The sequence below is a fragment of the Astyanax mexicanus genome, chromosome 23 (assembly GCF_023375975.1).
Source record: "Astyanax mexicanus isolate ESR-SI-001 chromosome 23, AstMex3_surface, whole genome shotgun sequence".
Taxonomy (NCBI): Eukaryota; Metazoa; Chordata; class Actinopteri; order Characiformes; family Acestrorhamphidae; genus Astyanax; species Astyanax mexicanus.
The window spans coordinates 30,082,520-30,106,199 of NC_064430.1; the positions used below are offsets into that span (position 1 = coordinate 30,082,520).

At 41.5% G+C, this 23,680-nt stretch overlaps 1 protein-coding gene and 1 long non-coding RNA gene across 2 annotated transcripts in view; one reads left to right on the forward strand and one right to left on the reverse strand.

Annotated features, from left to right (window-relative positions):
* Window positions 1-18,966, forward strand: part of cdh16 (cadherin 16, KSP-cadherin) — a 136,622-nt gene extending 117,656 nt beyond the window's left edge. The window contains exons 15-17 of the mRNA XM_022665170.2: window positions 2,664-2,780; window positions 15,196-15,312; window positions 16,207-18,966. Coding sequence (XP_022520891.2) covers window positions 2,664-2,780; window positions 15,196-15,312; window positions 16,207-16,307 — 335 coding nt within the window. The 3' untranslated portion in view covers window positions 16,308-18,966. The remainder of the gene's footprint in view (window positions 1-2,663; window positions 2,781-15,195; window positions 15,313-16,206) is intronic.
* Window positions 18,967-19,006: 40 nt separating this feature from the next.
* Window positions 19,007-23,325, reverse strand: LOC125787187 (uncharacterized). Its single transcript, XR_007429121.1, has 3 exons — window positions 23,041-23,325; window positions 21,260-21,343; window positions 19,007-20,336 (listed from the first exon to the last, which is right to left on the reverse strand). It is a non-coding gene; the product is annotated as an uncharacterized LOC125787187 (long non-coding RNA).
* Between the last annotated feature and the right edge of the window lie 355 nt (window positions 23,326-23,680).

Sequence of the window (23,680 nt, forward strand, 5' to 3'; positions counted from 1 at the left end):
ACCAGTTCACGTGCCACAGTGGACACAACACAGCAAATAATGTACAAATCTTAGACACAGATGAAGCGGAGGAACATTTTGGTCAATTCTGCACCAAAAAATACAGTTGTTGTCAGAATATTATGACCACCTCCTTAATGCTGCTCTACAGTGTACATCTTATCAGCTCCAGTGATCATATAGGACACATTGTAGTTCTATAATAATTACAGACTGTAGTTCTGTATCTGTTTCTCTGCATACTTTATTATTATCCTCTTTTCACCCTGTTCTCTAATGGTCAGGACCCCACAGGATAGACCACCACAGAGCAGCTATTATTATTTGATGTCTTATTATTTTGCATCCTGTGTGCAGGGTCCTGTGAGCACTGATGAAGGTCAACAGAATGACCAGAGGTGGAATAAGTACTGAAAAATTGTAATTAAGTAAAAGCACCTTTACTTTGCTAAAATTTTACTCAAGTAAAAGTAAAAGTACCCATCTAAAATTCTACTCGAGTAAAAGTAAAAAAGTACTCAATTTAAAATTTACTTTAAGAAAAAGTTACATAGTTACTTTCAATTATTTGATGTAAAAAAAGTACAACAAATCCTAAATTAAATAATTATTCAATTAAATAATTTGGATCTTTCAGGCAGTATTTGTTCAGACCACCCCATAAAACATTTTCAAGAACAAGTGGTATAGGCTTCTATGATCCAGTTTTTTTCTTTACTGTTAAAAAGTTTTGGTCATATATGAGACTATAAACCGTATTTTTATAGTTTTACAGTTTATTAATATTTTTTTTAACTTGCCATTGCTATGCTTTAACTGCTATTTTTTTTAACATTTAAGCATATTGTTTAATTTTTCCAATAAAAAACTTAAGGAAATATCATTAAAAACATGAAAACATACCAAAAAAATGTTGGTCGGTGCATGCTCAGTGCAGTAAAGCACATATTGACGGGTAGCATAACTCCACAGAACACCGATTCCCCCGAGCTGCACACACAGACCCCAGGGTACACAGCTGATTCACACAGCGTCTCTTCCGCTAACCGTAATAAACACTGCCGGGAAAAGTTCAGCTGCGCTGCCATGGAGAACAAAACTCATTTCTTTTTTTACTCAGTAACGGGGAGTTTTCCAAAGTAGTAAAGTAAATTACTTGTGTCAATATAAACTTGAGTAAAAGTAAAATTACTTATTTTAAAAACTACTTTAAAAATTACAAATTACTCATAAAATCTACTCAATTACAGTAATGTGAGTAAATGTAATTAGTAACTTTCCACCTCTGAGGATGACCAACACAAACGACAGATTTAGAGCTTTTATTTCTGTCTGACTGGCTTTACAATCTACAAAGTGAAGCAGCTTATTACAGTGCCCTCCATAAATATTGAACCACTGAGGCCACAACTTTTATTTCTTGATGTAGACTGAAGATATTTGGGGTTGGTTTTCATTTTTTCATATTAATATGAACAGTTCAGCACCTTCTGTCTGTACCCACCTATTTTGATACATTAATTATTCAAAGAATATATAGCACTGAATGTCTAAGCTCAGTTTTAGATTTGGGTTTTGCTCGTGCAGACTGTCATTTATAGTTAAAGGAGAAATCAACATGAAACAACATGAAAACCAGAGAGCTGACTATGGGTGAAAAACAAGCAACTGTGAAGCTAAGAGAAGATGGAAAATCAATCAGAGCCATTACACAAATATAGGCCAGTGCAACCATTTGAAACATCCTGAAGAGGAAAGTCGTCACTGGTGTACTAAGTAACAGGTGATGAACAGGTAGACCAAGGAAAACCACAGCAGTTGATGACAGAAATACTGTGAGAAATGCTGATGACAGAAATGCTGTAAGAAAGACCCTAAAACAACTGTAAGTGACCTCAGCAACAACCTTCAGAGAGCAGGATTAAGGTATTTTAGTACTGTTCACAAAAAAAGACTTTGTAAACAAAAGTACAGAGGCTTCACCAGCAGATAAAAGCTGAAATGTTGATTTTCTTTGTCTCATATTCAGCTTTTAATGTCAAACCCAAATGTTTTCAGCAGAAAGAAAGGGATTGGACTTACTTTTTGAATATTTTGGAATGTAGGAGTGTCAAATGGAGTGGAAGACACCTCATTCACCACCACTATGCTAATCCGTGCTAATCACTGCAGTGCTGAATAACACTGATTAATACTGAAACAAAACCGATCTTTGATGTTTTAGACAACTGGATCAGAACATCTCCAATAGAACAGCTAGTTCTTGTGGGGTATTCCTGGTATGTAGTGATCAGTACCCAGTACCCAACCAGAAATGCTCCAATGACAGGCTACCTGTGAACCAGGGACAGGGTTATGGTTTCCCAAAGATAGCTGATGTGATCCATGGAGGTTGCACCTCAGAACATACAGGAATTAAAGAAAGACCTTCAGTGATCCTGTGTGGTCCATGCTTTGATGGTCCAGAGCTACTGCAAAACTAGACTAAGACACCCATTGGGGGACCATGACCAAACAACTATTACTAAAGCTACTCAAGCATGTCAAAGAAAGCTCAAAACCCCTGGTGTCTGCCTCGTGAATTAATAATTAAAGTCCTTAATTGTTATTTTTATACCAAATGTGTCCGGTTTTAATGCATGTTGTAACATTTCCCTCCACAGACACTCACACCAACCTCTCTCTGAATGTTGAGTATCTGGCTCCTGAGGTTTACACCGTCCCCTTCACCATCTCTGACAGCAGCTCTCCACCCAGGAGCACCTTCATCAACCTGCCAGGTAATAAATGTGCACACAGTGTTAAAAAAGGGGTTTTAAATAGCTGTTGGTTTTACATAATAAGAAAATATGCAGGTATGCTGAACATGCCCCTGAATGCCCCCCCACCACACCACCACCACTTTAGGCCAATTTATACTTCTTCTCAAACCTATGCCGTAGCCTACACATCGCTGTGTATCCTACACCACAGCTTGATTCGCACATACCTGGAAATTAGGGTTGCACCAATACTGGCACTTACACACAGTATCGTGTCGGCAATGGGTACCGGCCGATACCTTTTTACTGGGAATGCGGGAGTAAAAAAAATAGCAGGGTAAACAGTGTGGGTAGAACCTACAGACAAAATGGAGCAGCATAGCAACGTGCTGGTGCTACTGCAGCAGCGTGCCTTTAGGCTTAAACAGCAAACGTAAACAACCAAACCTGATTAACCTGCTAACCGAGCCTTAAAGCAGGGGTGTCCAAACGACGGCCCGCGGGACATTTGCGGCCCATTTCCTTTTTTGGAGCGGCCCACGAGGTGTTTTAGAAATAACACGAAAGTTGGCCTGCTGTTAAGCAGGTTTTTATAATGTGAGATTCAAAGTTTGAACGCTAGGTGTCAAAAACGGGGCAAAAGAGTCTAAAAGCGGAGAGAGTGCGCATTTCTAGCGCAGAAAAACAGAGCAAAGAGTCTAAAAGTGGAGAGGGTGCGCATTTCTAGCGCAGAAAAACGGGCCAAAGAGTCTAAAAGCGGAGAGGGTGCGCATTTCTAGCGCAGAAAAAAGGGCCAAAGAGTCTAAAAGCGAAGAGAGTGTGCATTTCTAGTGCAGAAAAACGGGGCAAAGAGTCTAAAAGCGGAGAGAGTGCGCATTTCTAGCGCAGAAAAACAGAGCAAAGAGTCTAAAAGTGGAGAGGGTGCGCATTTCTAGCGCAGAAAATCGGGCCAAAGAGTCTAAAAGCGGAGAGGGTGCGCATTTCTAGCGCAGAAAAAAGGGCCAAAGAGTCTAAAAGCGAAGAGAGTGCGCATTTCTAGTGCCGAAAAATGGGCCAAAAAGTCTAAAAGTGGAGAGAGTGTGCATTTCTAGCGCAGAAAAACAGGCCAAAGAGTCTGAAAGCGGAGAGAGTGCACAGTTCTAGCGCAGAAAAACAGAGCAAAGAGTCTAAAAGCGGAGAGAGTGCGCATTTCTATCGCAGAAAAATGGGCCAAAAAGTCTAAAAGTGGAGAGAGTGCGCATTTCTAGCGCAGAAAACCAGAGCAAAGAGTCTAAAAGTGGAGAGAGTGCGCATTTCTAGCACAGAAAACCAGGCCAAAGAGTCTAAAATCGGAGAGAGTGCACATATCTAGCGCAGAAAAACGGGCCAAAGAGTATAAAAGTTGCCGTAATTAAGGAGTTTAATATTAAGAGACATCATGAAATGAAACATTAATTTGAAAAATCTTAGTTTACACAACACTGTCAAAGATAAAGATAGTAAGTCAAGTAAAATGATGTGTAAATGAAATAATCAGGAAAATGTATTATTTAAAGTGGTATATTTCATTATTTGTTTTATTACAGAGTCTGTGGCCCGTGACTTCAAATATATTTCTCCTTCTGGCCCCCAACAAAAAAAGTTTGGACGCCCCTGTATTAAAGGAACACTGCACATATATCTTGTAATAAAAAATTAATTTAGAAAATCTGAAAAGCGTCCAATGATTTTTCTGTTTTTTACCATACTTTGATTATTACATGTTAAGTTGAATAATTTAAATCAACAACAGGAGCTCCTCGTCAATCATTATATACTGCAGCCAATCATCTCTGCAGATCTTTACAAAAAAAGGCGGAAACTGCAGAGCAGTCAATCAGGTTATTATATCTTATTCAGGATAAGACAGTTAGTATCGGTACTCGGTATCGGCCGATACCAGAAAAGCTGGTATCGGTATCGGTAAGGAATAAGGTAGCTATCGGTGCATCCCTACTGGAAATGTAACTAAACGATGTGGAAGGCCTTTGGGCTATTTAGCTCTGTGGTTTATGGTTTAGCTCTCCTAGTCTTGTTAAAGACTGTAAGTGAGTGGCAAGCCGGTTCAATAAAGGAGCTGTTGAGCATTCAGCATGAGTCTCACGGGTCTTCCTTCCTCTTCCACGCCAGAAGTGACCCTGCTAGAAGATATTGAGCTGCTGGCAGGGGAAATCGAACGGCTGAGGAGGAAGACAGCGGACCAACGGACTAGAGGCAAGGCTCTCCAGCGGAGTGGACTCGGACCTGACGGCGCCAGCGGGCTGTTCGGAGGTCATGGCCGGGGAGAGGACGACGCGAGCACGGCAGCGCTGGCTCCCAGAGCGGATGGCGCGAGGACGGCGGCACTGACTCCCAGAGTGGATGGCGCGAGGACGGCGGCGCTGGCTCACGGAGCAGATGGCGCAAGGACAGCGGCGCCGACTCGCGGAACGGACGGCGCGATGATGGCGACGCAAGCCTCCGGGATGGCGGGCTTGACGGCTCAACCCCGCCTTACCCCCTACAACGAACTCATCCTCTCAAGCCATCCTGGACCGTGGGGGACGTCGCCGGTTGCCCGTGATTCGCAGAGGTGTGGTCGGAGCCGGTCTGATGCCCTACTGGAGTGCTGGCACTGCGGGGGGCGTGGGCACAAGCGAGCGCACTGCAGCCGGCCGGGAAATGGAGCCGGGACCACCCAGTGAGGGTTACGGTGGCCCCAGGAACGCTATGCTTACCCTCGGGATCTGATTCCGGAACTGCCGGACTCAGCGGCTATTTCCTGAAATGCACATTGAATGGAGTGACGGTGAACGCGCTGGTGGACACGGGCTCGTCAGTCTCACTGATACGGCCCGAGCTAGCGACGGAGGTAGCGGCCGAGTTTGTGACTGACAACAGCCAGCGCATCGCTCTCTCTTCAGTCACCGGGGATCCTATAGGTCTCCTAGGATTAACAGAGTTGACGATTGATGTCGGCAAGGGGCCCTTTCAACAACAGTTCTGGGTAGGACGAATCAACGACCCGTGCATTCTGGGCAAGGACCTGCTCTCACGCGTCGGAGCTATCATTGACTGTGCACGGGGCTCGGTGCTGGTGACTGGACTCCCCGTAGAGATACGCGACGAGTTAGGGGTAAGTGAACTGGTGGGAGGGAATGTGTGTGATTCGGTGCGTGATACGGTAGAGGGTCCGCTGGATGCGGGGTTGACTGTAGATCCGATAGCGTCTTATGGAGCGTGTTTTATACGGGGTTCCGCGGTCGTGCTGCGTCGTTTATTTGGATGATGTCTTGGCGCACCGAACCGACTTCGACTCCGCACTGTCTCACCTTGAAATGGTGCTCGGCGCGATTCAGGCGGCTAACCTGAAGCTCAATCCGGCAAAGTGTAATCTGCTAAGGCAGCGCGTGAGCTTCCTGGGCCACGTAGTGAGCGGTGCTGGCGTGGAAACCGATCCCAAAAAGACGGAGGCGGTCCGTGACTGGCCCACACCGCGAGACGCAAAAATGGTTCGCAGCTTCGTGGGGCTCGCCTCGTATTACAGGCGGTTTATTAGGGGGTTCGCGGACGTGGCAGCGCCGCTTCATGCTCTGACTAAGCCTTTTGCAGATTCGGGGTTCCGGAAGAACTGCACAGCGACCAGGGGAGAAATTTCGAGTCGGAGGTCATGGCGGAGGTCTGCCGCATCCTGGGAATCCATAAGACCAGGACGACGCCCCTTCATCTGCAGAGTGACGGACTGGTGGAACGTTTTAACCGCACGCTGGCGGCGCAGTTGGCCATGGTGTCGGACAAGAACCAGCGTGACTGGGACAGGCACCTGCCGGTAGTGCTGCTGGCCTGTCGCTCCGCTGTGCAGGAGACGACTGGATTCACGCCGGCTCTGCTTATGTTCGGGCGCGAACTGAGGACGCCGGTCTCCCTGGCTTTTGGGGCGCCTCCTGACGGGCGCCTCCTGACTTTTGTCTCGGACCTTATGTCTTCGCTGGAATTAGCACACCATCTAGCGCGCTCCAACCAGTCTGCTGCCGGACAGAAGCAGAAGCGTGCGTACGACATGCGCTGCTTTGGGGACCCGTTGGCGGTGGGGGCGAGGGTTTGGCTATATAACCCTCAACGGAAGAAGGGACTGTGCCCGAAGCTCCAGTCGGCCTGGGTGGGTCCGTGCTTGGTGCTGTCCAGGCTGGGGGAGGTGGTGTATAAGATCCGGTGGGGCAGACGCACTATGATTGTGCACCGTGATAGGCTGGCCCCCTATAGGGCGAGACTGTCGGACACTGTGGACGGTGGTGCGGAGCCTGCCGGCCTTGCACTCGTGCCTGACCTGAACTCTGGCTCTTCGGAGCCCGCCTTAATGACTTTGTTTGCGACTGATTGTAAAAAAAAAAAAAAAAAAAAAAAAAAAAATGTTCGGTTGTTCACGGGGTTTGTGTTGGGTTGGTGGGGTCGCCGGGACGGCTGACCCTTGGGAGGGGGGCTATGTGGCGGCTCTGGGTTGTGTGTGTGGCTGCCTGTAGGCAGGGTTCTGTTCTCCTGTGTGCGAGGATGACAGGGGTGGGGCATCTTCCTTGGGAGGGGTTATGCAGAGAGGGTGGGCACCACTCTGGATCTGCCATCTGGGAGACACACAGCTGGGTTGGTGGCCTTTGGGCTGTTTGAGCTCTGAGGGAAAATGGTTTTAGCTCTCCTAGTCTTGTTAAAGACTGTAAGTGAGTGGCAAGCCGGTTCAATAAAGGAGCTGTTGAGCATTCAGCATGAGTCTCACGGGTCTTCCTTCCTCTTCCACGCCACAATATATATATATATATATATATATATATATATATATATATATATATATATATATATATATATTGTGGCGTGGAAGAGGATTATATATACATTTAATGAGTATTACAACTGTATCACTATTTATTATACACTGAGTATATTAGAAATACTAAGAATTGATGTTAAATATATGTGTTCTATTTACATTAGAGCACAAATATGCTTCTTGTTCCTGTCTTTTGTAAGTAGCACACTTGTAGTATACGTCATTGGGTATAAAAATATATTTTAATATACTGTACTACAATTTTTTTAGCGTGTTACAAATTTACATAAAATTTTATAAACGTAGTAATTTAATTTACCTTCTAAAAAGTTACATAATACATTGTACTAGAAGTATATTAAAAGTATATAAGTATATTAAATTACGTTAAACTAAAAGTGTACTTCTTAGTCGTCTATTTTTTAAAATACACTACATTGTACTTTTTAAAAAGTAAATAAATCTTACAGCATTATTTTCAGCATACTTAGACATTTCTTAATATGTTTTAAGTACAATCAAGTATATTTGTTCTCACCAGGGGTGTTTTCTTGTTGTGATACATTAATTATTTAAACAATAAATAGCTCCAGGTGTAGAAAGACAGTGTGTCTATCCATCTTTTAACAGTGAGTCTATCCAGCCAGCCTACCTACCCCTATGTGTGCAACTGTAGATAAACGTATATTATGTAGTTTCTGACCTCAGTGTTGTAGGCTGTAAGAGCAAGTTACGACTTATTCTGCAGCTAAATGTGGCAGATGGCTGAATGTTAAAAAAAAAAAAACTCATGCGCTAATGCACAAGTTGCATTAGTTATGTTTTTCTTCTTACATAAAGGTTTTGTGTAGTTCCAAAAGTATATTTTCATGAGAAACCACAATTCAATTACATGGAATGTACATGTCCGTGATTAAATTACGTTTGTTTAAAGCATTTTGAGTGCATAAGCACATAGGAAGCTTTCTACAGAGAATGGACAGGGTTAATTTGCTGTTTCCTGTTTGTGCTGGATTGCTCATCTGGGTGATGTAACAGTAGCCATTTAATTGGAGGCTGTGACATTCACTGCAGGTTACTGAATGTGTGGGATGAATCATATCGATTTATTAGGACACGTGATGCTATTTTAAACACCCCAGCCTCGTCCATTAGATTTATTAGAGGTGCGCTGCACATGTAGCCGTGAACTCATCCATTAAATGATATTGGGTTACGCTTAAATGCAGGTGAGATGTTGAGTTTTAAAAATGAGCAACTGAGAATCATCATTTCATTAACATTCAAAGCAGAAGCAGCAGTACATCCTGAATCACACAGTAAACGAACACAGTGTACAGAACAGCTGCTCACGTCCTAATGAATGATTTAGTTCAGTAAAACTCCTCATGTTTTACACGTCTTAAGTGATTTTTCTCTATTCTAACACAAATGATTCATCTCATTCAGCTCAGCTGAGAAGAGTGAGGTGGGAAATTACATTTAATTAGACATCTATTTGATTAAAGACACTGTGAACTTATTAACTTCATTTTCTTTATAAAAATACAGTACTAGTCAAAAGTTTGGACACTCTTGCATAGATTAGACAGTTTTGCACATCTTGGCTGGATTTTCTCAGTCAGCTTTATGAGGTAGAATCACCTGGAATTCAGGCTTTCAGTTAACAGCTGTGCTGAACTCATCAAGAGTTAATTACTTGAATTTCTTGTCTCTTAATAAAGTGTTTGAGAGCATCAGTTGTAAAGTAGTGAAGAGGTAGAGTTACAGGTATACAGTGAATAGTGAATATCTGATTAATGTTCTATTCCAGGTTATGAGAAGCAACAACTACTCGACTAAGTAAAGACTTAAGGTCAGTCAATCTAAAAAAATTAAGAACTTTGAAAGTATCCTCAAGTGCAGGAAAACATCAAAAATGTTATGATGAAACTGGCTCTTATCAGGACCGCCCCAGGAAAGGAGGAGCAAGATTTTCCTCTGAGTTACCAGCCTTACCCTGTATGAAAAAATAAAAACACTGAATGAGAAGTTGTGTCCGAACTCTTGACTGGAGTACTGTACATTCATTACAGAATACACAGGAACATTAAATCATTTACCACTGTGTTACTATTTCTTCTCACAGTACTTACTGTAAAACATGTTTTGGCACTGAGGATACCAAGTGACAAAGCGTTTAAAAATGAGTAGTGTCAATCTATTAAAAAAATAATCCCATAATCATGACAATATTCTGAGATTAACTGCGATTGATCGCACTTGTTCTTCTTAAGATGCAGCTTTTTACATTGGATATTTAAATGTAAATAAAAAATATATTTTTATAAATGTAAAATGCAATTATATTTATATTATTTATTGTCAATTAAAATACTAGTATATACTTATGTTTGTTTGAAGGAAGATAAAGCCATCGTGGGGCACTGGAATAAAGGAATAAATGCAGGATAAATTAAATAGAGGAAACTTTTTTTACTTTATTATAAACATCTTAGCTTGTTAAATATAAAAATCTCAAGAAGTGTTTGGTATTGCACACATGCTTACAATGGGGGGATGGCCATTTAAATGGACTAGGTAACAGCCAGTATTCAGTAATGTGTACACTGTCCCTTTAAAAGCTCCATACGCTAAGTGCGCAGGGTACGTGTGTAGCTACGCTGAGAGCGTAGAGAACCAGCGTGTGTTGTGCTGTAACACAGAGACCACTGGACCTAGATCCTTCCTTTTATTTTATTTTATTTTTTCTGTAAGTAATGTCACAAATGTGTTTTGGTGCTGCATTAAATCATGTATGAATTAATAAATAAGTAAGTCTAAAACCGCCAGAGTGAGTCCAAATGTCCTATCTGCTCCATGTGCTTCATGTTTCACCTGCCCCAAAGCTCTCTATCTGGGTCGGAGCTGGAAGTCTGAACTGAGATCAGCTCCGAAGCTTTACAAATGGGCATCGCACACTAGGGGATGTAGCTTTGGCATTGTGTTGTTCGTGTTGGGGCTTTTCAGTTGTTTAGACATAAAAAAAATCTGCGTGTTGGCCGCGGATGGGGCAGATTATGATGGAAGTTGGGGTCAAACTTGGTGGCGTAATTAACTTGAGTTAAAAAATAGTAACGTGTTATTGATTCCAAATTCATTGTGTGCGTTAACACTTTAAACGTTAACAAATATCTTGGGTTCATACTGTCTTCAATCAAATAAAAGTAATGGTTGATGTAATGTTTAGCATTTTCACACAGGATCACAGGAAGCAGTGTTATTTATAACAGTGTGTTGTGTCTGGTTTAGTGCACCAGGTGCTTTCTGCCCACCTCATTCTGCTCACTGCACAGGCTGCGCTGAGTGTGTGTGTGTGTTTGTGTGTGTGTGTGTGTGTGTGTGTGAGAGAGGCGGAGGAAGAGTCTCTGGCATGTTAAAATTCATGTAATGCTAATATTTACTGGTTCAGTACGCAGGCAGCGAGGCCACTGGGGACAAAGACATTAGCTTAGACAATTACTGTTAATTGCTTGGTTTAATCATAATCTGCATACTTGCTTGCTCAATTGGATAAAGATGGCATTAATGGGTGGATGTATGTGTCTGGGGTCCTGTGTCTGCGTGTGAGACATTACTATTATCTGTAAGTGCCTTCATTTACATAATACAAATGGGACACATCATAATATACACTCATTGGAAGATAAACATTATGTACACAGATAGACATGTCAGAGTGCTGCCAAAATTGGCATACAGTTATGTCTCAGACAGATATGCACATGATTACAGAGTACAGGTCTTGGTACAAGAGGGCTCAAAAGCGATTCCTTATAAAAACGATCTCAGGAGCTCATTTTTGGATAGTGTACCTCCTGATGAGACATCATTAAAGGACCACTATGTAACTAATTTTCAGTAGTAAATGATAAAATGATCAGGATGTATCATCAGATATTAAGGAAACATGTTGAGTGAAAGCACTGGCAGCTCTTGTCAGCAGGGATTCAGCAGTACGTTCCTATTTTAAATGTGCAGGCCGTCCCGGGTTTTGTGTTTGTTTTGTCCTCTGACTCCGCCTGCTGCTTGTTCCCCAACACTAACTCCACCCACCGAGGTTGCCAGCCGTAACACTAACTTACACTACAGCGATCGTTGCTGCAGCAAAGCAGCTTAGCTGGCAGAGCTGGTTCAGTTAAACCTCAGCTGCTACACAGCTTAAAAAGCCTCAGCATGTCTCAAAAAAGCTCAGTGACTGAAGCAGGAACATAACAAGAGTAAATATTGGCAGTGAGTTTGAAAGTTGGAGACTTAGAGCTAAAATAAACTACAAGACTGACCCAGAGCTGCTACTTTTCTCCTGAACAGGTAAGCTAACTGGCTAGCTAATACAGTCAGGTACTTTATCACCACCACTAGATGTGCTTACTAGGGACGAGCAGTCTCTCACGCGGGGCATAGCCTCGCCAAGCGCAGGGCTCCCTCGCCAAGCGCGGGACTCACTCGCCGGGTGTGGGGCATAGCCTCGCCGAGGGTGGGGCTCCTTCGCCAAACACGGGGCTCCTTCGCCGAACACGTGGCTCCTGGGTGATAGAAGAGTTTATAATTGCTGTATTTCTCCTCTCACTCGTAATCTAAATTCTCTGCCTCTCCTAGTCTTAACTTTATGTAGATTGTGTAGATTCAGCCTGCTGAATTTGGCAACCCGAGTAACTTTCGTAGCTGGGGAGGGGTGGTCGGAGCAGACTACGCTCTGTGGTGTTTTAAAATTGGACTGCCATAGCCATTTCACACGCTCGCTCTCAGGTCCTACATAATGCACCTTTGACTGCTGGTTGATCGTTATTGAGAGGGTGCATCATCAGATTGAGAGAAGCAGAATGGTTGTTCCAACAAATTGTTGCCATCTGTGTTGATCTGACCAAGCTGTTAGGAGCAGTGGTTATATAAGCAAGAAATCTGGAGAGCCGTGTTCATGTATGGAGGCCTTGTTGGAATCCTATTTTTGCTTGTAAAGAGACACACTGCACCTATAAACTGCTGGTGTGATGATCTAGGGAGCAATGCATTCAACAGTGATGTAATTTTATTTTCAGGAGATATTATGATACTCCAATATATCTTGATTTCACCTGTAAATATTAGAAAAATGTGGGTATTAATTTTAATTTTTCATTAATTATCATTATCAAATATCCATGCATTATTTTTTCCCATGTTTTGTAAGAACTATAAAACAGTTCACAAAAAAGAAATCTAATCAAAATGAATAGATTGCTCAATATACAGGGCTTAGACAATAAAACTTACACACCTGGTTTAAGACCACAATAATTGATTGTCCTGACAGACAGTTCTGGTGGAAACAGGAGAGTTGAGGTGCACATTGAATTCTGCCGTGATTTGATCAGCCGTGGTTTTATGTTTTTTGGATACAATCCGGGTTAGCACCCGAACATCCCTTTCAAACAGCTTCCTCTTACAGCGTCCACAGTTAATCCTGTTGGATGTGGTTGGTGCTTCTTGGTGGTATGCTGACATTACCCTGGATACCGTGGCTCTTGATACATCACAAGCACTTGCTGTCTTGGTCAAAGATGCACCAGCAAGATGTTCACGACAATTTGTCCTCTTTTGAACTCTGGGATGTCACCCATAATGTTGTGTGCATTGCAATATTACTTACTGCTGCAATGTGCAATTAATGAAGATTGGCCACCAGGCTGCTTCAATTTAGCCATGAATCCTCTCACACTAAAATGACAGGTGTTTCAGTTTCATTGTCCAACCCCGTATGTATAATACATAATTTACAATATTTGACATAAAATGTAAAAATGTCTTATTCTTTATTATGTTATGTGCTGTTTATATTTATATGGGTATTGTGGGCCATGTGTGGATGTGTAGTGTAGTGAGTGCAGTGTTTCATAGGTGAGTCATAGTTCAGTGTTTTGATTCACTCGATTACTGAAAACCTGAGAAAAAAAAGAAAATAATGCGTTTAAAAGCTGGGAGACATTTAAACATTAAATCTGCTGAAATTATGTGAAATTAAATGATCATGTGATCTGTATGATGTTTGGACCCTTGGAGGAACTTGCAAGTTGCTGTGGCTAACGAGTCGACTCATAAATGATTCGGATCACAAAACTCAGTTCAATGATTCAAAACATTGCTTACAAAAGCATGCGGTGGCCATGCAGTGATCACAGGATACACCCAGCAGCAGGGAAAACAGAGATAGCTCACCTCAGACACTGGATTGTACTTTAGAACATGTGTTTTTTACTGAAACCAAACATAGATAAATAAAGCAATAAATGAGTCACAGGCAGTTACTTTGTAAGAAACTTTGAAGGAGAGTTTATTATTGATGGTTTGTTCACAATTGATTAATCCCAGATCCTCATCGGAGAGTGATGATGCTGCAGTTTTTAGAAATGGTAGGATTTCTTTCTGGCTCTTTCTAGCCGTATACATAGTTTATGCTTATATGTTGAGCCATTCTTGAGTTATTAAGGTGAGAACAGGACAAAACCATGATTGAGTGTCTTCAAACAGATTCATCAGTGGCCAGCAGCCATGTAGAGTAACCTCCATACCCAACTGTATCTCATCTTATATCCAGGCTAGGGAAGACCAACAGGGTCTAAACTAAAGTCTCCTTTTCTCAGTTTCCCCTCAATAAACTTCTTATCCTTTTACTCTAATGTTATAATCACTCTTATACAATGCCTGGTCAAAAAAAATAGCATCCAAACAAAAAGGTGACAGACTCTAATATTTGGTTGGATCTCCTTTAGCTTTAATTGCAGCTTTACACATTCACTTTGGCATTGCAAGCTTTTGCAATGTCACAAGATTTATTTCAATCCAGTGTTTCATAAATTTTTTTTTACCAAGATCTTGCAGCAGCATTGATGATGGTAGAGTCTGACCACTGCACAAAGCAGCTCTTCTCCATCCAGCACATCCCAAAGATTCTCAATGAGGTTAAGATCTGGACTCTGTGGTGAACTCTCTCTCTCAATCCATGTGTGAAAATGATGATCTCATGCTCCCTGAACCCTTTCACTATTTCAGCACCATGAATCCTGATATTGTTTATCTTGGAATATGGCCGTGTTCATCAGAGAAGAAAAAAATCAATTGATGGAATAACCTGGTCTATAATCAGTATATTCAGGTAGTCAGCTGACCTCATTCTTTCAGCACATACTGTTGCTGAACCTAAACCTGCAGACCAACTACTGAATCATCCCCACATCATTTATTTACTTACATCCAGGTGGAGATTTTTTTTGGCCAGTCAGTGTATATCATCCCTATACTGTATTCTCACGGATAAAAATCTATTATATTTTTTTGTTGTATTATTTTTGTGTGTGTGTGTCTGTTTGTAAGAGTGTGCTTAAGAATGCCACTTCAGTCTCAGGTGCGTCAGTCTGATCATTGATTTCCCAGTAGTCGTGGGAGCGTGCTGAGATCAGCCTGACCCTGTTTACTCCTGTGTTTATTCCACACTGCTGCTCTTCTTGTGTTTGCTGGGCTGATCTCTCTCTTTCTCTCTCTCTCTCTCTCTCTCTCTCTCTCTCTCTCTCTCTCTCTCTTTCTTTCTCTCTCTCCCCACAGTCACTGTCTGCACGTGTAACGTGAGGGGGAACTGCCGGATCCCTGCCAAGCAGCTTGCAGGGATGCCTACAATCCAGTCCACACTGGGCGTCCTGCTGGGAACACTGGGAGTCATAGGTAAGCATGCTGCTGAGTGTGAAATAGCTCCACTCTCTACATACAGTGGATTGCAAAAGTACAGGGGTTGGACAATGAAACTGAAACATCTGTCATTTTAGTGTGGGAGGTTTCATGGCTAAATTGGAGCAGCCTGGTGGCCAATCTTCATTAATCGCACTTTGCACAAGTAAGAGCAGAGTGTGAAGGTTCAGTTAGCAGGGTAAGAGCACAGTTCTGCTCAAAATATCGCAATGCACACAACATTATGGGTGACATACCAGAGATCAAAAGAGGACAAATTGTTGGTGCACGTCTTGCTGGAGCATCTGTGACCAAGACAGCAAGTCTTTGTGATGTATCAAGAGCCACGGTATCCAGGGTAATATCAGCATACCACCAAGAAGGACCAAACACATCCAACAGGATTAACTGTGGACACTGTAAGAGGAAGCTGTCTGAAAGGGATGTTCGGGTGCTAACCCGGATTGTATCCAAAAAACATAAAACCACGGCTGATCAAATCACGGCAGAATTCAATGTGCACCTCAACTCTCCTGTTTCCACCAGAACTGTCCGTCAACACAATAAATTATTGTGGTCTAAAACCAGGTGTTTCAGTTTCATTGTCCAACCCCTGTGTAAATAAACATTTATTAAGACCAGTGCATGTTGACGTGGATTTTCTTTTTAGCAATGGTGCACAAGCTTAAAACAACTATTATAAGGTATTATGTATGTCATTAATTCATTATAAACGCATTCATAATGTATTATGATTATGAATACAGGATTTATAGGAAGTCCAGGAACCAATAAATATAGATATTAAAAATGAAATAAAGAGGCATCAGAATGGAAAACTCATGCTATGATCTGTTTGTGAGGTGACACCCTTTGTTCTTCTGTTCGCAGGGATCATACTGATAGTCATCTTTGTAAGACTCTCCTATCAGAACCCTCCTCCGCCCGGGAAAGCCAATCAGGAGCGAGTTCCTCTCAGGATGTCACTGTAGCGAATGAGTCATTCATGCTTTTCTCACTTTCACTGTGTATTAATAACACCACGTCTTCCACACCTGTCTGTTCACTGCACCCATTAACACCACAGCCTTCCTCCAGTACAGCACCAGTGTTTCCCAGTCTCACCAGCATAGCACACTTTAGAGTTTTCTCACACAGATCTCAAACTGGTGAATCGCATGAGAATGAAGTGAGTGAGGAGGGAAATGAGGCAGGTTTACCAGTGTAGATTTTTTTAACCTGGATGATCAGACACGTTTTTTTAACAGCCCTGATCCATAAAGGGGAAATATTATGCGAAATTCACTCTCTACATGCTTTTGTGTTTCCACTTGGGTCTCAACTGCCTCTGTAAACACTTCAAATGCAATAATCATATGGTTCTATGAGCATTTTTTGGATGTTCCCTTATTGTGACATCACTATAAGGAAACCAGCACAGAACCACACTGACACCCACCACCCCTCATCTTTCAACCCCCCACCAGAGCCCCACTTAATAGATTAGTTGAAGAAACGTCATTTCAGTCTGCTGGTTGAGAACCTCAGACAGTACACAGCAGGATAAGCCAGCAGACTTTGTCTGAGGGAGGGATCTGTACCTACTATATGTGGCAAGTCAGCAGATAATGGAGATATAAGTACTTTCAAATAATGTATTTTGTGTTTCTATCACAGTTAAGTATGAACTAGCTTGTTCATGTTTTGCTTTTTAGCACAAGCTAACACTATAACACATGCTAAACACTCAGCGTAAACATGAGGCATGGCCAGCACCAGCTTATTTGCATAAAAGTGACAAGGCACTGAAATTGGTAGGAATAGAGCAGGTGAGATCTCTTTATGTGAGAGATTCAAATTTTTTTAATTCAGTAGTTAAGTTCAAAATGTGAAATTCATATATTATGTAGATGTATTAAACACAGAGTGATTTACTTTAAGCGTTTATTTATTTTATTGTTGATGATTATGGTTTACAGCCAATGAAAACCCAAAAATCAGTGTCTCAGAAAATTAGAATATTATATAAGACCAATTGGTACTTTTGTCAGTGTGGGCAGTGTGCCAAGTCCTGCTGGAAAATGAAATCTGCATCTCCATTAAAGTTGTCAGTAGCAGAGGGAAGCATGAAGTGCTGTAAGATTTTGTGGGAAAACAAAACTGCACTGACTTTAGACTTGATAATAAAACACAGTGGATCAACACCAGCAGATGACATGTCTCTCCAAACCATCACTGATTGGTGGAAACTTCACACTAGACCTCGAGCAGTTTGGACTGTGTGTCTCTCCACTCTTCCTCCAGACTCTGCTCCCTTGATTTACAAATGAAATGTAAAATTTACTGATGATCAGTGATGGTTTGGAGAGACATGCTAATCATCTGCTGGTGTTAATCCACTGTGTTAATTTTTTTTTCGGCTATAAGGCATAATCATTAACAATAAAACAAATAAGCACTTAAAATAAATCACACTCTGTGTAATACATGTATATAATATAGGAGTTTCACATTTTGAACTGAATTACTGAAATAAAGTTACTTTTCAATGATGTTCACATTTTTTTGAGATGCACTAGTATGTCCTCTTTAAAGACCAACATTTAACACCAATTGCCAGCCAGAGCTAGGATTTATCACCAGTAATTACTTTATATATTAATATTTATTTACCATATACTCATGATATACTTCTGATGTTTTTTCTTTTTCATTGTTTCAGAGTCAACAAATGATTAAAGCATGTAAAGGTCAATTAAGCATTGAAGAACAGGGTAAACAGAGGATAATATGTAGAGGAAACAGATACAGATACAAGTCCTACAGGGGTTGGACAATGAAGCTGAAACTCCTGTCATTTTAGTGTGGGAGGATTCATGGCTAAATTGGAGCAGCCTGGTGATCAATCTTCATTAATTGCACATTGCACCAGTAAGATGAGAGTGTGAAGGTTCAATTAGCAGGGTAAGAGCACAGTTTTACTCAAAATATTGCAATGCACACTATAACATTATGGGTGGCATACCAGAGATCAAAAGAGGACAAATTGTTGGTGCACGTCTTGCTGGAGCATCTGTGACCAAGACAGCAAGTCTTTGTGATGCATCAAGAGCCACGGTATCCAGGGTAATGTCAGCATACCACCAAGAAGGACCAACCACATCCAACAGGATTAACTGTGGATGCTGTAAGAGGAAGCTGTCTGAAAGGGATGTTCGGGTGCTAACCCGGATTGTATCCAAAAAACATAAAACCACGGCTGATCAAATCACGCAGAATTCAATGTGCACCTCAACTCTCCTGTTTCCACCAGAACTGTCCGTCACCACAATAAATTATTGTGGTCTAAAACCAGGTGTTTCAGTTTCATCGTCCAACCCCTGTACGTATATGCTGAGTGGAGCTGAAATAATGAATAATGGGTATAGAAGCATGAAGGTAGTCATAATGTATGCTTAATTGGTATTTATTGGTATTTTAGCCTGATCAAAGTGTGTAGAGCAGTAGGTGCGACTGTTTATAGTAAGTTTATAAGTAAATGTTGATTTATTCAGGGTTAGCTGGGTTGTTTAGTTTGTGGGACCAGTTTTACATCACCTCTCACCACTGTTGTCTTTAATATGACCAACAATAAACATGTAATTTACATGACATTTGATTAGTTTCACCTCTGCTTGCAGTGTGTTACTGCTTTACTTCGAATAAAATTGTGAGAAAAACAGAGAAAAGGGTTTCTGTTTGTTTGTTGTTCCCTAAAAATACAGAGAGAGAAAGAGAGAGAGAAAGAAAGAGAGAGAGGGGAAGATTAACCTCATTCAGGTTCACGTTTTTTAGCCATGTTCCTGTTTTAAAACCTTTCAGAATAAAGAGATTAATCATCCCGTTTCTGGGGGATAAAATCCCGGCCGAATTGAAACAGTTCCGAAATAGTTGCACTTTGAAGGAGGCTGTGAGGATTACCCACAATCCCTTTTACCCATGCATTCCCCAGTTATGGGGGATAACAGGCACAGCAGAGCGTAACCCAGATGACCTTACAAACAGGCTATAAATAAACCCGTGCTATAAATAGCTCTGCTGCTAAAGAGTCGGGCGGGTGACGCCTCCACGCTGCCAGCGTCTTTTGATTTAGAATAATGCAGCACTGCTTCCAGGTAAACGGTGTGTATTATCATATTCTATTCTCCCATAAACACACAAACACACACACACACACACACACACACACAGTACTTATCCCCTGGAGAGCTTATTCCAGCTCTGGCTGCCCCCTCATTCACTCACTTGTCATGCTCAGGCTTTATCAGTGCAGTTTGACAGGCGTTTTTCCTTATACAGAGCTTCCTTATACACCCCTTGGAACTTTCCCCCATTTATTAATCCTATGAAAAGCTTACTCTGATCAAAACATAATATCATGACCACCTCTATTTTTTTTTTACAACTATTATCAAAATTTTCATCCTTACTGGTCATACACACACTAAAAAACAAGTACTCAAAGGTAAACTTTTCATAATTGTACCCTCAGAAATACAATATCAATTTTTACCAGGTCAGATGTTTTCCCTCCAAATTATAAAGTCTTTCCTACCAGCAGGAAGTACAGATTTGTACTGTAACGAGCCGGAAGATACATTATGAATTCTGTATCCCTGTACAAATAAACAATATATATTTTAATTATAAATATTTTTGCATTATCAAAATCTTAACACATATTCAGGTTATGATAATGTTTAGAATGTTTATCAGGTTTGCCATCAAGCTGCCGGCGCTCAGAGGGAGCAAAATTGGCCCTGCTCCCTCCGGGTGGGTAGATGGCGCTCTCTTCCCACATCACTAAAGGGTGATGTCCACAACACAAGGCATCTGTGAGCTGATGTATCGGAACTGAGCACGCTGTGATGCTACTCGGCAGTGCTGCATCAGCAGCAGTTCAAAAAGAGGTGGTGGCTGGCTTCACATGTATCGGAGGAGGCATGTGCTAGTCTTCACCCTCCTGGTGTGTTGGGGCATTACTAGTGGTAATAAAAATGGGAAAAAAATTAGAAAGAAATATATATATATATATATACAGTAGAATGTTTATTATCTTTACTGGTACAAAAAAGAGTTACTCAATGAAAGGTACTCTTTTTGTTCCTCAATATAAGGTACAGCCCCAGCGACAAGCTTTGTACTCTTTTAAGTACAAATCTGTACTTATTTTTTTTATGTGTAGGACAATGTAGTTCTGGATCTGTTTCTCTGAATATTTTATTATTACCCTCCTTTCACCACCACAGAGCAGCTATTATTTTATTATTATCATTTGGGTGGTGGTTAATTATTCTCAGCACTGCAGTGATTAGCACTGATTAGCATGGTAGTGTATCCAAATACAGCAGCAGTGCTGCTGGAGGTTTTAAACACCTCAGTGTCACATCTGGACTGAGAAATTCACAAGGTGCAGCATCCTGTGAACACTGCTGAAGGACATGACAATGGCAAACACTGTAAACTGTGCAGCAACAGATTCAGATCTTCTGTCTCTGACTTTACTTTATCTACAAGGTGTTTCAGCTGTAGGTAGGAGTGTTTATTATAGAGTGGAGGACAGTGAATGATGATTAAACACAGTGTTTAAAAACTCCAGCAGCACTGCTGCAGTTTTTGATCCACTCACTGTACCAGCAGCACAACCCACACTAACACCTCATACACCACCACCATGCTAATCAGTGCTAACCACTGCAGTGCTGAGAATAATAAAGACTCACCACCCAAATAATAATAATAATAAAAAGAGCTATTCTGTTGTGGTTTTCCCTTTATTCTGTTGTGGTTCTGAGTATTGAAGAACAGGGTGAAAGGAGAATAGTAATAATAAGGTATACAAAGAAATTACAAAGTGTCATACATGATCATAATGTTATGCTGAAGGACATTTTTGTATCATCACCTCTATGAGCAACAGCAGCAGCAGCATTAGCTTAGCACAGGCTAGCGCCTAGCCAAGGAACGCTCTCCCACAGTTTTGGCTCGTCTTTTGTGGAAAAAAGAGAAAGAAAATGCATTAGTCACCTCGGCCACACTCTGATCGCTGGAACAGTAACCAACCAGCCAGGCTAGGCTAAGCTAAGCTAATGCTAAGCTAAAGCAAGCTATGCTAACCTATCCACAGTCCTTCAGGCACAGCTAGCTAACCAAAACCACCCAGGAAACAAGCAGAAATGCTCACAAACGTGCAGCTTTCACATAAAGAAGACTCCACAGAGCAGGAGAGGAGATTTTCAGTGTTATTTCACGATCCTAAAGTTTACTAACCCCGTTAATTCTTGATTTTGATTTCAAGCTAACGTATAAACCAGACTCTGTTTTGTAGCTACAGTTCTGTTACAGTTCACTTGTTGTGGAACTACTTTTTGGTGGAAGGCAAATACAGTTAGTTTTAAAGCATATACTTGATACATTTTTTTGCGGGTCTTTTATTTTCTTTATTCATTTAAAAAAAAAAAATATTGCATAAAAGCAATAAAACACTCAAGGCCGTGTGTTATCATGAATTATCCGACGTTTTGTAGTCACAGTTCTGTTACAGTTCACTTGTTTTGGAATACTTTTTGGCAGAAGGCACAGTTTGTATTAAAGCATATTTTTGGTAAATTTTTTGAGGGTCTTTTATTTTCTGTATTCATTTTGTTAAAAAAAAACTGTTGTATAAAAGCAATAAAACAGGTCATAGGTTATTACGCATTATCACAGATATACTGGTTTACTATAATTCCACAGGTGTCTTAGCTACAGTGGAGTCAGCTTATAGCTAATATTTTAGATATTAGATATTATACAACAGTTAGTTCCGACCTCACAATCTGATTGGTTGAGAGATGTTCTAGGCGTGATGATATTCGTGATAACTTCACAGCCTTCTCACACTAAACTTGTATCACTCCGCCGAAGCGTTGCCAAGTAACGGCGTATTTATAAACACAGTACAGTTTTGAATCATCGCCTCCACTGGCACCAACAGCAGCGTTAGCTTAGCACAGGCTAGCGCTCGCAGCGCTGACTCGTCTTATGTGGAAAAAAGGGAAAGAAAATCGCTCGGCTAATGCCGTCTGACAGCCAGAACGATAATTCAACCAGCCAGGCTAGGCTAAACTAAGTTAATACTGAGCTAAAGCAAGCTACGCTAACCTAACCACAGTCCAGCTGGCTAGCTAAAACCAACACCACCCAGCAAAACAAGCAGAAATGCTCAAAAAATGTGCAGCGTTCACCTGAAGACGACTCCACGGTGCAGGAGAGGAGAGTATTAGTGTTATTTCACGCTCCTAACGTTACCATCTTCACTTATTCCCAATTTTGATTTCAAGCTAACTTTCATGGTGTTAGTCTGCCTGAACCATACACCATTTTGTAATTAAGTTGTGTTGGAACTACTTTTTGGCAGAAGGCACAGTCCATATTAAAGCATATTCATTCTGAATTTCTTAAAGTTCTTTGATTTATTTTCTTTATTCATTTTGTAAAAATAAACTGTTGTATAAAAGCAATAGAACACAAGAGGTCGTGTGTAATGATGTTATTCGTGATAACACACTACCTCTCGTGTTCTATTGCTTAATTAGATATTACGACCAAATCACAGCTGTGATGTTTCTTTTTGCGATAACACACTACCTTTGCTGTTCTATTGCTTAAATAGCATTAATTTTAAATAAACAGGTGTCCCCTTACTTTTGTCCATTTGGTGTAATCTCTCAGGATCTAATTCGTGAGCAGTGGACTGTCAAAGCAGAAAAGATCAGGCCATCTAAGCTCACCCAGCCGTTCCAATCTTCCACTGGCGCGTAACGGAAAAACGAAGAGCTGAGTCCAAAAATAACACGCTGATTATTTACGTTCATGCGCACTTCCAATATAGAAACGCTCAAATTTCTCCCTAACGTGATCTCAAAATACACACCGCACACACAAACCGCACACACACACACACACGTTTCTGGAACTGTCAACATGAGTCGGGTAGAGGCCGCGGCGCAGAGGGCGGTGGAGAAGTGTGTACGTGTGGTTTTAGGAAGAAAAAAGCCCATTAGAATATTCCAAACCAGACCCTGTCACCCCCGGGTCAGGCCTTAGTGTCACACAGACAGAGGCAGCCGCTATTTTTAGCTTTCCTGGCCTTGTTTTGCTTCACTTACAATCAAAGTGGTTCAGCTGGCCAGGGGGCCGGCCGTGAGCGAGGCTGAGGACATTAACCATGCCTTCGGTCACGCAGCGGCCAGACCACTAACCGCACACCCAGTCCATGTGACTCAGTGTCAGCAGACTGACCCCTGACCTGCTCAAGTTAGATCATGGTGGTCCAAAGTCACTG